At 44.1% G+C, this 16,841-nt stretch overlaps 1 protein-coding gene across 3 annotated transcripts in view; it reads right to left on the reverse strand.

Annotated features, from left to right (window-relative positions):
- Positions 1-16,841, reverse strand: part of EPHB2 (EPH receptor B2) — a 309,543-nt gene that overhangs the window by 220,695 nt on the left and 72,007 nt on the right. For all 3 annotated transcript variants that reach the window (XM_056795607.1, XM_056795606.1, XM_056795605.1), the window contains exon 2: positions 8,494-8,558. In XM_056795607.1, coding sequence (XP_056651585.1) covers positions 8,494-8,558 — 65 coding nt within the window. The remainder of the gene's footprint in view (positions 1-8,493; positions 8,559-16,841) is intronic.

Consider the following 16,841-nt stretch of genomic DNA (forward strand, 5'->3'; position numbering starts at 1 on the left):
CTGACATTATTTGGCCTAAAGGTCCTCCTAACCCTCAATCCTAGGAACTCAAGCCTAACCTACGTAGTACTTTGGGCTGGGAGAAAGGGAATGAAATCAGGGTGGCATCGTCCCCTGCTTACCAAGCCCACTTTATTGTACTGATATTTACAACCCCTCCATTCCCAGGGGTCTTCTGGTGCCAGCCCTGTCCCCAGAGGAAGTCATTCTTCTCACTATTGATCTCTATCATGGACCAATAGAGAGACATTTCTCATTCACAGCAAAGAAATCACAGTTCCAGTCCTATACCTATTCCTATACAAGAATGAGTTGCTGCTACTGTTATCATCAATTCATTTCCTTTTGTTCCCTTTGTAGCCAGAAGAACAGAAAAGTGAAGAATAATAACCTCTCTTATCTGTATAGTACTTTGTGGCTACAAAGAACTTTCAAATATATTATTTGCTCCATAATTTTATCGGTGATTTGGATAAAGGCAAAGATGGCATATTTTTTGCATCTGTGAATGCTGCAAAGCTGAGAAAGATAGAGAGGGTAAAATATATGGGGACAGTAGGAACAGGAGCCCAAAACATCACCACAGGATAGAACAATGAAGGATCAAATAGCAGGGGGTGAAACTGAATTGAGATAAATGTCAAGTTTCAGCCCAGTTCAAAAAATCAATTTCACAGGGACAAGACTTCGAAGGTATGTTTAGACAGTTCTTATAAAAAAGGACCAAGATGACCTAATAGCTAAAGAAACTCACATTATCCTGGTCTTCATTGTGTGTGGATAGAATTTGCTCCCCAGTGTAAATGTACCGATTTAGAATCTTGAACTCAAGAGACTACATTTCCCACAATCCCCTTTTCCTTTTCCTGTTTGTGCATCTCCTTACTGGATTGAGGTTTTAAGTTTCGTTTCCACCCACAGACTCTCTCTGGCTGGTAGCATGAAGGAGGGAGTATTTTTTTTGCCTTTTCTCTGTTTTTTATTTTAATTTCTCTCTGATCTAAGTGGATTTTTAATAAATATTAAATAATTCTTGGAGTATTGAATATTAATTTTAATCTTTACATTTTTGGCATCTCTTCGTGGTTGCCAAACCAGCATCTCATTTGTATCCTTATATTATGTATTTATGCCACGTGATAATGTAGGGAGGATATATTTTGGTGTAACCCCACCCCTTTCTCTTCTTCCCTGAATGTGGCTATGGAGGCTGCTGGGAGAGCTTGGCAGGAAAGTTTACTCACATGGTCATACTTCACCTATGTACTTCTATTTTTTTCTTCTACTTCAAGTGATTACTAATAAATCTTATGAAATATAATACTTGGAGTTATTGATATTAATTTAAATCGTACAATGGAGAAGCAGGATCTAAGATATGGGAGGTAACTGTCCCACTGTACTCTCCTGGTCAGACCAATAAGGATCATATTTTCCAAGCTAGAATGGGTCTTCTAGTCATCGAGTCCAACCCCTTTATTTTATAAGTGAAGAACTGAGGCCAGTTCTTATCCAGAAAGCGGAGAAGTGCTTGATTAGCTGAAGTCAAGAGGCTATGTATGTAAAGCATTGTATATATTGTCGAACTACAGGCAGCTAGGTAGTGTAGCAGATAGAGAGCCTGGGCCTGGAGTCATTTAGACATGAGCTCAAATTCTGTCTAAGATACTTGCTGGCTATATGACAAAGGGCAAGTCATTTCATTGCTGTCAACTTCAATTTCCTCATTTGAAAAATGGAGGTAATAATAGCACCTTCTTTCCAGGGCTGTTGTGAGGGCCAAATGGGGTATTATTTGTGAAGTTCTCTGCAAAGCATCAAATATTATATAAATGCCAATTATTATTGTTATTACCAAGTAGATAGGCTGATTTGCTTTGCTGAGCTCCCCCCTTCTTGTTTGTTATTCTTTGTTTTATAAAGGACTGTCTGCTGAGGTAGAAAAGAATATGGTTATGGAAGACAGGGAGAAAGGGGATTGTAAAAGCAAAAGATATAATAATAATTTTAAATGTTAAAATGGGAAGGTTAGGAAGCGGGAGGGTTATAAGGGAAAGATATCACTTTTTGCTTTGGACTTATGGAATTTGATGTTATTAGAATGACAATATATAAAATTAATTCCTTATTTGATAGCTGCCATCAGATGACTGGTGTTAACAGGGTCAGAGTCAATGTGTGGAAACACAGGATGTCTGAGCTGAGAGAAGCCTTGAACGTTAGAATGTGAAGAAATCTTAGATCATAGAATATCAGAACTTGAAGAAATCTTAAAACAAAGGATGTCAGAACTGGGATGGATCTTTGATGGCAGAATATCAGAACTTGCGGGATTCTTCAAATATAGAAAGGCAAATCTGGGAGGAGCCTTAAATCATAAAATCTCAGAACTTGAAGGAAACTTAGAACCTAGAATGTCAGAGTTGGGAGGAGCCTTGGAGCACAGAACATAAACATAAATATAAACATAAACCATGATTACTTTTTTATGTCGTAGACGCCTTCAAGGGTCTAGTAAATCCTCTGGACCCTTTCAGAATGATCTTGTACAAAGGAAACCAAAGGACATATATAATATGTATATACATATATGTACATATGTTTTTAAAAATATACATTTAAATATAGATTACATATATATTTTTCTCCTCTTTCATCCATGTTTGCAAACTTCCTGAAATCTATCCATCAATCCTTTGGGGATCCTCAGACTAGAAACTCCTGGTACCTGGAATGTCAGAGACCTTAGAGATCAAATAGTTGGAGGTTGGAACCTTTTTATTTTATAGATAAAGAAACAGAGGCCCAGAGAGGAAGGAATTATTCGTCTAAATGTATGTTTAGCTCAACCAACGTTATTAAGAACCTGTTATGTCTAAAGAAGCATAACGTTAGGCTAAAGGGAGATATAACGTTCTGTCCCAGGCTCTCATCTTTGAGACGAGTTTCTGTTTTCTCCAGGCTCCTCAGAATCCCAATCCCAATATTGATGGGCATGAAACCTTTGACCTGCTCTACTTCTACCCTGGGCCAGTTTGCCCCTCCTTGGGCATCTCCATCTGGCTCACCATTGCTGTGCCAGACTTAGTGTGGACACTGGATTGGCACTAGCCCCTGACTCCTGAGCTCATCCACCTTAGCATCTCAAGTTGAAGGGATTTCAAGGATGGACCACCATACCTGACCAGGTCTCCTATTCTAAACTACATCCATAATGGAGTAGAGGGTCTGGCTGGGGTAAGAGAGAGAAAAGGCAAGACTAAGCCGAGGATGGAAGGAGCCCTGGCCTGGGTATCTGGGGATCTCAATTCTCCTCCCAGCTCTGCCACTAACTTGCCATGTGAGCAATTAGCTTCTCTTCTGCAGGTCTCAGTTTCCTCATCTGCAGAATGGATGGTAATCACGTTCAACCGAAATGGACATCATACCTAATACGTAAAGGGTTCCTCGCTCAATGCTGGGAACACAAAAACAAAAGAGAATCTGTTTCTGCCTGCCTCACAGAAGGGTGTTTGAGGATTATAGGACTGAAATCTGGAAAAGAAGCTAGAAATCACCTTATCTAGCCCCTTCATTTTACATACTAGGAAACCGAGGCCCATGGAGATTTAACAAAAGGATGGATGTGAGAGGATGTTCTCGGCTTCCAGGCAAAGAGGCTGGACCAGAAAATGACCTCCAACGCCTCTCCTAGCCCTGACCTTCCAGGATGGCAAGCTTAGTGATAGCTTCTCCCTTAGCTACATTTTTTTTTAAACCCTTACCTTCTGTCTGGGAGTCAATACAGTGTATTGGCTCCAAGGCAGAAGAGTGGTAAGGGCTAGGCAATGGGGGTCAAGTGACTTGCCCAGGGTCACACAGCTGGGAAGTGGCTGAGGTCAGATTTGAACCTAGGACCTCCCATCTCTAGGCCTGGCTCTCAATCCACTGAGCTACCCAGCTGCCCCCCCTTAGCTACATTTTTACAAATTACAACTTTTCAGATTTACAAAGCATTTTTTGCAACCCTGGGCCAGAGGGAACAGAAGCACTGCTTTTCCCTTTATATCAGGGGATTTTAACCTGGGGTCCACTGATTCCCAAGGAGTCCATGGATAGATTTTAGGGGATCTAGACAGTGACTAGGATGGAGGAAAAATGATATCTTTATTTTAATATAATTGGTTTCCTGTATGATCCTCTATAGTTTAGGTTTATTTTAAAAATCTTATTCTGAGAAGGGTTCCACAGGCTTCTGACAGACAGTGACCAAGGAGGCCTCTATCCCATCACAGGGAGCAAGAGCCCCTGCTTTTATGGGGGGGGTCACACCTGTACATCATCAGCAGGAGGTTAGGACCTGGATTCCCAACTGGGTTTCCCAATTCCAAGTCCTGAGTTCTCCCCATGTTTCCATTAAGGACCAGGCCTCCTGACTGTGCTTGGAGCCACACAGGGGAAGGGTGGGACCAAGGGGGTGCTTAGAAGTAGGCATGGATGGAATGGGGCTTAGGGGGTGCTTAGAGGTAGGCAGGGATTGGAGTGGGGCCTAGGAGGAGGCTGATATTAGGAAAGGCAGGTGAGCCTGGGGAAGCTCCGGGATCAGGCACAGCAGCTCCCACGGGCTGCCCGGCCAAGCTCCTCCCCATCCCTCGCCCCTCCAGAGTCCCCCTTTCCTTATTGCTCCACCATGTGACAAAGTCACCCCCTTGTTACAGCTGCTGTTCTTCAGAACTTAATTAGAGCACTTAATTAGAGCACGCTGCCTTTCTCCCCTCTCTCTAATTAACATGCCAAGGACTCACAGACTAAACACCCCAAATAATGCATTCAGGCTGCCTGCAGCCAGACCTGCCCTCATTACTAGGCCGGAGGTGGGAAGGGGCCCGTTGGTGGGGGGTTGGGGTGGGAGAGAGGGGAGGTGGCAGGCCCTGCTTTGTATCAGAAAAAAAAAAACGGACTAAAAGAGAGGAAGGAAAAGAGTTCAGCCCTAGGGGACCCTCCCTCTTCCATCATCTTGGAGGCAACAGCTGATTGCCAGTAGCCTCGGAGGCCACGGGGCCTGATGGCTATGGTGGGGGTTCAGGAACTAGAAAATAGTACTGAGGGGGGAGGAAGGGCCAAAGAGTCTATAAGTCTTCCCCCGGAGGAGGCAGTCCAGGCCTGTTGGCTGATTTCTTAGAGGAACTCAAGTCAGAGGACCACAGTTCAAGGCCTATCAGTGACAAGCTGGGGGATCCTAGGCACATGACTTTACCCCTCTTTACCTGTAGGTTGCTTTATCTAGAAAAAAGGGAATAATCCTTGCACTTACTACCTCCCAGGTTTGCAAGGAAAGGGCTCCGTAGATGCCAAAGTGATAGAGAAAACATGAGTTCTTATATCCCAAACAAAAAGCATCATGACAAAAAGACCCAACTAATTCCCATCACTTGATCCTCTCACTAAAGACTCTCCATTGGCTTAGCAGTGAACTCTCCAAGATAAGGCCCACAAACCTCAAGATCAGGTTGGGGTAGCGTGCCGGCAAACGTCCTGAACTTGGGGGTCAGAAGACCTGGTTCTGAGGGTTGCCTCTGACACATACTTGTCCTATGACCCTAGGCAAGTCATGGGCCATGGAGGAGCTCTGCCCCTTCATCTGTAAAGCGAAGGGTTTCACTAGACTTTTAGGTCTCTTCCTTCTCTATCATTCGACATTCTAAGAGCCCTCCCAGCTCTAATTTTCTATATTCCCAAGTTCTTCCCATCTCTTACATTCCATATTCCAAGGTCTCTTCCAGTTCTAACATTCTCTGTTCTAAGGGCCCTCCCAGCTCTGACATTCTGGGTTCTAAGGTCCCTCCCAGCTCTGACATTCTGTGTTCTAAGCTCTCTCCCAGCTCTGACATTCTGGGTTCTAAGGTCCCTCCCAGCTCTGACATTCTGTGTTCTAAGGTCTCTCCCAGCTCTGTCATTCTCTGTTTTAAAGGCCCTCCTAGCTGTGACATTTTGTGTTCTAAGGCCCCTCCTGGGTCTGACATTTTCTGTTCTAAGGTCTCTCCAGCTCTGACATTCTGTTCTAAGCTCTCTCCCAGCTCTGACAGTCTCTGTTCTAAGGTCTCTCCCAGCTCTGACATTCTCTGTTCTAAGCTCTCTCCTAGCTCTGACATTCTCTGTTCTAAGGTCTCTCCTAGCTCTGACATTCTCTGTTCTAAGCTCTCTCCCAGCTCTGACAGTCTCTGTTCTAAGGTCTCTCCCAGCTCTGACATTCTCTGTTCTAAGCTCTCTCCCAGCTCTGACATTCTCTGTTCTAAGGTCTCTCCCAGCTCTGACATTCTCTGTTCTAAGCTCTCTCCTAGCTCTGACATTCTGTGTTCTAAGGTCTCTCCCAGCTCTGACAGTCTCTGTTCTAAGGTCCCTCCTAGCTCTGACAGTCTCTGTTCTAAGGTCCCTCCTAGCTCTGACATTCTCTGTTCTAAGCTCTCTCCTAGCTCTGACAGTCTCTGTTCTAAGGTCTCTCCCAGCTCTGACAGTCTCTGTTCTAAGGTCCCTCCTAGCTCTGACAGTCTCTGTTCTAAGGTCCCTCCTAGCTCTGACATTCTCTGTTCTAAGCTCTCTCCTAGCTCTGACAGTCTCTGTTCTAAGGTCTCTCCTAGCTCTGACATTCTCTGTTCTAAGGTCTCTCTTAGCTCTGACATTCTCTGTTCTAAGGTCTCTCCCAGCTCTGACATTCTCTGTTCTAAGGTCCCTCCCAGCTCTGACATTCTCTGTTCTAAGGTCTCTCTTAGCTCTGACATTCTCTGTTCTAAGGTCCCTCCCAGCTCTGACAGTCTCTGTTCTGAGGTCTCTCCCAGTTCTGACATTCTGTGTTCTAAGCTCCCTCCCAGCTCTGACATTCTCTGTTCTAAGCTCCCTCCCAGCTCTGACATTCTCTGTTCTAAGCTCCCTCCCAGCTCTGACATTCTCTGTTCTAAGCTCTCTCCTAGCTCTGACAGTCTCTGTTCTAAGGTCTCTCCTAGCTCTGACAGTCTCTGTTCTAAGGTCTCTCCTAGCTCTGACATTCTCTGTTCTAAGGTCTCTCTTAGCTCTGACATTCTCTGTTCTAAGGTCTCTCCCAGCTCTGACATTCTCTGTTCTAAGGTCCCTCCCAGCTCTGACATTCTCTGTTCTAAGGTCTCTCTTAGCTCTGACATTCTCTGTTCTAAGGTCCCTCCCAGCTCTGACAGTCTCTGTTCTGAGGTCTCTCCCAGCTCTGACATTCTGGGTTCTAAGCTCCCTCCCAGCTCTGACATTCTCTGTTCTAAGCTCCCTCCCAGCTCTGACATTCTCTGTTCTAAGGTCTCTCCCAGCTCTGACATTCTCTGTTCTAAGGTCTCTCCCAGCTCTGACATTCTCTGTTCTAAGGTCTCTCCCAGCTCTGACATTCTCTGTTCTAAGGTCTCTCCCAGCTCTGGCATTCTCTGTTCTAAGCTCTCTCCCAGCTCTGGCATTCTCTTCTAAAGCCTCTTCTAACTCTGACATTTTAAGTTCTAAGTTTCCTCCCATCTCAATCATCCTACATTCTAAGGGTGCTCCCAGCTCTCATTTTCTATGGTCTAAAGTTCCTTCCATCTCTCACATTCTGTGTTCCAAGATCTCTTCTAGTTCTAACATTCTCTGTTCTAAGGGCCTTCCCAGCTCTGGCATTATTTTCCAATGGCTCTCTCAGCTCAGACATCCCATGTTCTAAGGCTCCTCTCAGCTCTGACGTATTGTCTTCTAAGGGCCCTCCTCGCTCTCATCTTCTACAACCTAAGAGCTCTTATGACTTAGACAATTTAGTATTTTACAGTTCTACTAGTTCTACTATTCCACATTCTAGAACCCTCCTTTGGTGCAAGCTGAAAGGTTTAGAAGATGGGCCAAGTTATGGGCTTTCCAAGGACAGAATGGCTCAGTCAGAAGCCTGGGTCCTGGGTGAAGAATTTTCAGCTAGGAAGAGAATCATGGAAGGGTTGAGATCTGGGTGTACTAGGAAAATCCTGAGTGTTTTGGAGACCAAAAGTGATGCTCTAGTTTCCTGTTAGGCACCGAGGATATTCCAACAGGTCTTTACATTCATTTGCAAGCCTATCTTCTTCGCCCTTTTAGTGTGAGAACCATGTGAAGGCAGGGACCATGCTAAGGTGACGATACTGACCTGGACCCACAGAGGGAAGTGTCTGAACTCTATTTGTTTTATAATTATTTTTTATGTCTTTATCTATGTGTATGTTGCTAATTCTGCTCCCCTCCCAGGTAAAATATAAGCTTCTGGAGGGAATGAACTGCTTGGTTTTTAGCACTGGATCCCCAGGAACAGGGACATGATAAAACCCTAATAAAGGGATATTCACTGACTGACTGACACCTGTCCATAATGACACCTGAATGGGGGTGGGCCACAGAGGGAAGCAGCAGTGGGCCTTGCACTCATGTCACTCACTAGTCCAGACCTCCTAGACCTTCCATGAGAAAAGTCAACCTTTCAGGAACACAGGAGCATCAACTCACCCCGGATGGAGGATGTACGATCCAGCCGAGTTCTGCGGTGGCTGTGGTGGAGTCCATCAACGTTTCTGCAAGGAGAGCACAGAGTCAGAGGAGCTGGAGACATAGCGGGGCCCAAGGCCATATGGGCTCTTGGCTACAACCTCCACATGGTGCCCCCCTTCCCCCCCACCCCCCCACACCTCTTCAGCTTAGTGGATTTCCAAGGCAGTAGAGTACAGTAGAAAGGGCCCTGGCCAAATGAAATGAGCAGAGCCAGGAGATTGGTTTAGGAGATGATCCTGGTTACATGGAGGGAACCCCTGAGAGACCTCAGAGCAGGGACCTCTCCAGGCAGACAGATCTCACCCTTTTGGGGGCTAAGGACCCCTTTGATAGCCTGGTGAAGCCTATGGACTCTTCTGAATTGTGTTTGTAAGTGTATAAAACATAATCCACAGGACTACAAAGGAAGCACTAATGATGCTGATATATCATTTTTTAAAAAGAATTTTTTTTTTTAGTTCATGGACTCCTTCCCCAGGCTGAGAACCCCTGGTAGAAAATGAGACATGCACTGTTGGACTATAGTTATTTACCACAAGGGAGGGCTTCTCTGGGGGGCAGAGGTGAGTTGGTGGGTGGTCATAAAGATGCAAAAGGAAACAAAAGAGCAAGGAGTATTAGTTGAATATTCTTAAAATACCCAGAAGAGAACAAAAAAAGTTGAAAAGGGGATGAACAGGGCAATTTTGTTCATTTAATTAATAATGCAAGATAGTTTTTAGGTTTTTTTTAGGAAAAATAAAAAAGACAGAAAAAATATAAAAGACAAGCTATTTGTAATGAGTTCCCAGTTTCGTACACAATCCTGCTCTGTTATTCATATTTAAAAATTTTAATTTATTAAATATTTTAATTTATATAATATATAAAATATATAATATAATTTAAAAATTAAATATTTTAAAATAAAATTCATATTTTAAACATTTTGAGGACTGTTTCCAGACTCAAAAGGGGGAAAGAAAGGGGAAGGGCAGAAACAATTATTTTTAATTAAAAAAAAATCTTTAAATTACACTTAAAATAAATACTGTGTATTGGTTCTAAGGCAGAAGAGCAGTAAAGGCTAAGTAATGGGGCTAAGTGACTTGCCCAGGGTCACACAGCTAGGAAGTATCTGAGGCAATATTGGATCCCAGGACCCTTATATTGAGTCCTGGTTCTCAATCCACTGAGCCACCTAGCTGACCTCCCTCCCCCAGCCTATTATGTATTTAGCAGGCACTGTTCTAAGCACTTTGCAAATATTATTTCATTTGATCCACACAACAACTCTGGGAGGGGGATGTTATTATTATCCCCATTTTATAGTTGAGGAACTAAGGTAGACAAAAGCTAAGTGACTTGCCTGGGGAATTGAGGCTAGATTTGAACTCAAGTTTTCCTCACTCTTGGCCCAACACTCTATAAATTGCACCATCAACTACAGAACTTGTGTTCAAGTTCTACCTCTGATGCTTACTATTTGTATGAGCTTTTATTGTTGAGTCATTTCAGTTGCAGCCAACTGTTTGTGATTCCATTTGGGGTTTTCTTGGTAAAGATACTGGAGTGGTTAGCCATTTCCTTCTGCAGTTCATTTTATAGCTGAGGAAACTGAGGTAAACAGGTGACTTGCCTAGGGTCATACAGCTAGTACCTTAAGTCAATGAATCTCTTTGGGTCTCAGTTTTTTCATATCTAAAATGAAAGGGTTAGCAGGATTTCAGAAGACCGATGACAAACCACACTCCCCACTTCCTGATGGTGAGGTGATGGATTCAGAGAATAGAATGAAACCCACATTTTTCATATGGCCAATATGAGAATCTGTTTTGCTTGACTATGCATATTTGTTATAAGGGTTTTATTTTACTTCCTTTTTTCAGTTGGGGAAGGTGGGAGGAAGGGCTATTCATAGGGGGTTGTACCCCCTATAAAAATTAAAGTCACTGAAAAAAGATGTTAATGCCCAGAACAGAAAGAAGGAAACATAGACCAGCTGGACAGTTTTGAAAGTCTCATGTTAAATTTCTTATATACTTAAAAGGAAGTGCAAGTTGTTAGTAAAAAAAGTTTATGATTTCACATACAATCCTTTTTCCTGTTTGGCTTTGTATTTGGAAATAAATGCTCATTTAACGTGATGTTTGTTATGCTCTGAATAAAAAACATTTTTGAAAAACCAGATGAAGGTGTTGAACTAGCCAGTCTCTGAGATCTCTTCTAGCCTATGGTTGTAGGACTCTCTAGGATTTAAAGTTGAGAAAAGTCCATGATGGAAGAAGGAAGGGCCAGTGATGAGGAAAGAAAAGGGGGAGCTAGTAAAAGCAGAAGTAGATAAGGGAGAATTGAGTCACTAGTGTCCTACTTGTAAGCTGGAATTAAAAACATCTTAAAAGAAAACTGAATTGGTCTGAAGCCCAACCACAATGCCTCTACTGCTCTCTGGACTTCTTGACCTCCTGGGCTCTGTTAACTCCATCAAGGTTTCTTTTTTTTCCAGAGACCTCCCCTCTTTGCCTTCTTTTCCAGGAAGGCTTTCCCGATCTCTGATTCTTTCCTACTTGATATAACAAGAAGTTAAGTCAGAAAATTGATCACGTAGCATGAGAAAGGAGCTATCTGGTTGAGCCATGGCTCTGTAAAATTTAAAATTAAATCTTAATAGTAAAATATTATATTTTAGGAGGTTTATTAAATGATCATTAGAAATCAAGGGAAAAAAGAAGATACAAAAAAAAGGCCACGTGCCCATGGCTGATTAATCATTTCAAAACCCCCACCTTACCACCACCACCATGCTTGCTGCAAACAAAAAAGAGCATGGGATCCTCCATGTTCCCACCTTATATTCCCTATCTACAGGAAGTATGTAAGGACAAGAAGTCAGTGGGCGCCCAGGAAGTGTTGTTCTTTTTTAGGGTAACAGATTTTCAATTATACAGTTCAAAGACAGAGTTCCTTCTAGAACATCCCCAACAAGTGGTCACACAGACTCCAGGGATGGGGACATCACTATCTTCCTATGCAGTGCTTCTGGAGAGTGATCTATTAGAAAGTATTTTATTGCTAAACCAAAGTCTATCGACCAATCTGCAGCCTTCACAGACTGCCCCTGTTTTGGTCGTTGGGGCCAACCAGAGCAGTTTTAATCCCTCTTCCTCTTAATACTTCTTATCAGAATGGAATCTCCCATTTTATCCATGTTTCTCTTAGGATTCCTATCATATCCTGCTTCATATTAAAACTGTTTGTGACTGAGAACACAATGAGGCCAGTCTTAAACATCTTTGCCTCCACCTTCTCCAGCAGAGAAAATGCAAACTCAATGTTGAACAAACAAGGGATGGTAGATCAAATGGATGCCAGGATGTCTCAGGGTTGTTGTTGTTTTTTTTTGAAGCATCATCAGGGAGAGTCATCCTATCTGTCTCAAATCCCTCTATCCTAGATCTGTGGGCACCAGTTAAGTTCCTAGGGGTGAAGTTCGAGCCTGTGTCAAGGAAGAAACTCTGCCTTTTTTTCCTTTGGACTATTCCCTTCCATCAGCTCATTCCATGCTTCCTATTGCCCCCTTCTCCACTAGATATGTGGGGGTAAGGCGGTGGGGAACAAACATTAGAGCTTTCCCTTTTTAATTGAATCATCCACTGCTGCCTCCTCCTATCTTCCCTTTTCATTCATTTAATCATTCCCACAGGGATCTCTCCTATTCCCCTTATAAATTCTGCCCCTTTCATTCACCCCATCTTCTCCATACTTTCACTGGTCTCTGCCTTTCCTATTGGGGGTCCCATCTCTTTCCATTGGCCCTATCCATTGCATTGCATTGACCTGACTAGCTTTCTTTCTATGACCCTTGCTTCCTTATTGGGAAGTGGGGACATGCCTTTCTTTTATTGGCCTACCATCTTTCACGGAAGAAAAGAGATACTGACCTACATTTAATTAGGCTTGACCCTGTGACAAGGCTACATATTGTGCGGCATTTCCATGGTCATTTGGGACCCTTGGGGTTGATTCTCCATCATCTCTTTCAATCTAGGCTAAAAGTAGAAATGTACTGGGAAATTCTGGTCTAGAAAGGAGGTTGTCTCCAGAGCTGTAACTAGGAATTTTTGTGTCCAGGGCATGCAGCAGGAAATGTGCTCTCAGCTGAGGTAGGGGGAAAAGCAAAACAGGACTGACCATAGTAGGATGAGGAAGAGCTTCCTATAGCCTACTATCTAGCTGGTGGCTTCTTGTTTTAACTATTTCTTGTTAATTAGGGGCCATTTCTCTGCTATGGAAAGACTTTCCCAGTATTGTCATTGCCTCTTAGAGAAATTCAATGCCCTAGTTACAGCTCTGACTTTCTTCAACCTTCCCCATTTCCTCCCTTCCCTTACGAATAAAAAAGAAAAGTGTAAAGTTCCTGAAGGTCTCTAGATCCAATCAATCAAACATTTATTAAACACCTACTATGTACAAGGTACTCTGCTGGGGCCATGAAGTAACAGAACCAATATAGGGATTTGAGAGGGTCTTAACCTTGTGTGTGTGTGTGTGTGTGTGTGTGCGCGCGAGCTCACACACACACACACACACACACACACACACAATCAACCCCCAAAGAGAGTCCCACTTAGAAAAAGATTTGGCATCCACTTGGGCTCATTCAAAGTGGTTCCCTTTGAGCCCCAGGCTCCTTTACTCAAACCTGGGGCCAAGGGCAGTTTTCCAACGCTGACAAGTTGGAGGATTGGACGGATGTTCTATTCTGCTGGTGTGGAGTTGGAGAAAAGAGTTCTTTTTCACACTCCCCGTGCTCCAGATTTTTCTTCCTCCAGAGAACAAGGACTGAACTTTTAACCTGAGCGCTTCTCTCTCTCTCTCTCTCTCTCTCTCTCTCTCTCTCTCTCTCTCTCTCTCTCTCTCTCTCTCTCTCTCTCTCTCTCATCAGCCTCCACCAGAGCTGATGCACCCTGAATGCCGCCCCCCCCTTCTTCACCTCCTCCCATCCCTGATTTCTGCCTGAGTTCAGAGAACAGCTGCTGGGAGCCAGGGACAAGAAGAGTGCAGGAAGCAGTGTGCTCAGGGAAGGGGATGTGGGAGCACCTAAGCTAGGCTCTCTTCAGAGACCCACATCTGTGAGGCAATCAGAAGGTCTGGGTGGTTCAAAGAGAGATTCAAGGGTATCATTAGGTGTCACAGAATCCCAGAGTTGTAAGAATCCTTAGAGACTGCCTGGTCCAACCTGAATCTAAACAAGCATCCTCTACATCTCCAACTAGTAGTCATATAGCCTCTGTTCGAAGCCCTCCAGTGAGGGAAGCCCACTGCCTCCCAAGGCAACCCATTTCATATGTGCATACCTCTAAGGAAGGAGTTCTTGGGGCAGCTAGACAGATCAGTAGAGTCAGGAGTTCAACCTGGGTTCAAATCCAATCTCAGACACATCCTACCTGTGTGATCCTGGGCAGGTTACTTAGTCCCATTTGCCTAGCCCTTGATTTTCTATCTTAGAATTATTACTAAGTCAGGTCTAGAGACTGGACATCCTGGGTTCAAATGTGGACACAGACACTTCCCAGCTGTGTGACCCTGGGCAAGTCACTTAACCCCCATTGCCTAGCCTCTTCTGCCTTGGAGCCAATACACAGTATTGACTCCAAGACGGAAGGTAAGAGTTTAAAAAAATTGTTACTAAGACAAAAAGTAAGAGGTTATTTTTTTAAAGGGAGTTCTTGATGTGTGTGGCATGTAGGAATTTTAAAAATCTCTATTTTGTGAACTCAGTATCATTGGTTTCCTATGTATTTTATCTTGTGCATTTAAAAGCTTTCTTCTGAGAAAGGGTCCAGAGGCTTCGGCAGCTGACTTCCAGAAGGGCGTGGGACACCCATACAAAAACCGTCTAAGCGTGGCTAGACAGATTCCCACTACCTCTGGCCCACCAGTCTTTGTACACTTGATTGATCAGCCTGGACTTGTGATTTCACTGAAGTAGGGAAGTCCCAAGGGAGGAAACTGGCTCTAGGGAAGCAGACTAACAGCCTTCCTGTAACTTAAGTCTTAGAGAGTTGTCTGGAGTTGACTGGTCCAGGGATCACACAGGCAGGAAAGTCCAGAGGAAGGATTTGAACCCAAGTCTTCCTGGCTCTCTAGCCATTATGTCATGCTGCTTCTCCTTAGGGATGTAAACTTGAACGGGACGGAGGGCAGATCCCTGAGGCACTTCACTAGTGACCTCCCTCCAGGTGGACAGCAACGCAGTAAGAGATACAACTTGGGCTCAGTGAGTGAGCCAATCATCCATTTAACCATTCAGTTGTCCAGCCTGCCGCCCTCTGTCTCATCTGAAAGGGCCAATAGGAGCGAGAGGCACTCCATAGGAAAATGGGCAGCTTCTCTTCTCTGGGTCTCAGTTTTCCTCATCTCTAAAATGAAAGGACTGGACTAGGTCGTCTCTAAGGTCCCTTCCTGCTCTAAATCCCGCAGCCCAGTGATTTAGGACTCCTAACCATGGCTACCATCCTTAAACAAACTCCAGCTGCACAGGGACCCAGGAGAATGACCTTCCTCTCCCACAATTCTCCTCTCCCTCCCGTCTCAGATGCTTCAGATCGACTCCAACATCTGTCAGCCAGAGGCAGCCCAGGGCTGAGAGTAAGCAGGTCTATGTTCAAATCCCAGCCTGGCCACTGATCCATGACATGAACCTGGGCTAGGGAAGCGCCCCGCCTGGTCTTGGTTTCTTTCTAGGTCAAATGGGGGCTGTCACTGTATCACAGACCTATAGTCAAAGGTATTTCGTGCAACTCCTTCATTTTACAGATGAGGACATTGAAGCCAGTGGAGATGAAGGGGCTTGTCCAACGTCATCCATGTAGGAAGTAACAGAGGCAGGGTTTGCACTTATGTCCTCTTGGCTCCAAAGCACAGGACATGGGTTCAAATCCTGCCTCTGTTACTTCCTATCTGTGAGACCTTGGTCAAGTCCCTTCTCCATGGCCATGTCTTCCTCCTCTGTAAAATGAAGGGCTTGAATGTGATGGCTTCTGAGGTCCTTTATAACTGTAAAGCTATGCTCATATGATGTGAAAAGACTTTATCATGTAGCATGATACTAGGTTGCATTTACTTTCAGATTTGTAAAGTGCTTCCATCAAAACAACCCTGAGTTGGGAAGCTGCAAATATTAACATCCCCAGTTCATTGTTAAAGAAACCGAGGCTCAGAGAGAAATGATCCAGCCATAGCTAGTAAGCATAGCTCAGTATCACACTGTAATTACACTTGTTCACACCCATTTTCATCTCATCTGTGCCTGACAATAGCTTTGGGAGGAAGAAACTACAGAGATTATTATTTCCATTTGATAGAAGAAACTGAGGTCCAGAAGAGCAGTAGTATTAAGCCCCTACTATGTGCCAGGCATTGTGCTTCATAAATATTTTTCCATTTGATCTTTACAGTAGCTCTGAGAGGTAGATGTTATTGCTATCTCTATTTTACAATTAAGGAAACTGAGGCAGACAGGTTAAGTGACTTGCCCAGGGTCACACAGCTAGGAATTGTCTGAGACCGGATTTGAATCCAGGACCTCCTACCTCCGGACCTGGCCCTCAATCCACTGAGTCACCAAGCTCTGGCACATTTTCTACCACAACTGATTTCCTCTCAAAGTATAGATCCCCTTGGCTCTTAAGAGCCTAGAAATTCGCACTGGGGACATCAGAGGACTGATCTGAGATACCAAGTGTACAAGATACCTGGGCAGCTAATTAGCACAGAGAACTCCTGGCATGGGGCTTCCTCCTCAGCCTAGCCATGGCTCACATTCAAGGATGCAGTGAGGACTTTGGAGACAAGGCAAGAAAACTAGGTTTTTTTGTTAGTCGTTTTTCAGTCATGTCCTACTTTTTAGTGACCCCATTTGGGGTTTTCTTGGCAAAGGTACTGGAGTAGTTTGCCATTTCTTCCTCCAGCTTATTTGACAGATGAGGAAACTGAGACAAACAAGGTTAAATGACTTACTCAGGGTCACACAGTTAGTGTTTGAAGCCAGTTTTGAACTCAGGAGAAGATAAGTCTTCCTGACTCCAGGCTGGTACTCTTCACGTCATCCAAGAAAACCAGACCATCGATAAAAGAATTGCCTTGAAGTCCTAGTCTCATTGGTTAAAGAGGAGGGCTAGATTTCATGCCCCTTGGAGTTCTAAATAGGAGGTAGTTCAAAAGTCTACTAAATGTTGGAGGCAGGTCTCGAACCCACAATTCATGACACCAAGGAGAACTTGTGCCATGCTGTCTTTTGTGTGATGTGTAGACTTGTTTATGCC

Source organism: Monodelphis domestica, chromosome 4 (genome assembly GCF_027887165.1).
Source record: "Monodelphis domestica isolate mMonDom1 chromosome 4, mMonDom1.pri, whole genome shotgun sequence".
Classification (NCBI taxonomy): Eukaryota; Metazoa; Chordata; class Mammalia; order Didelphimorphia; family Didelphidae; genus Monodelphis; species Monodelphis domestica.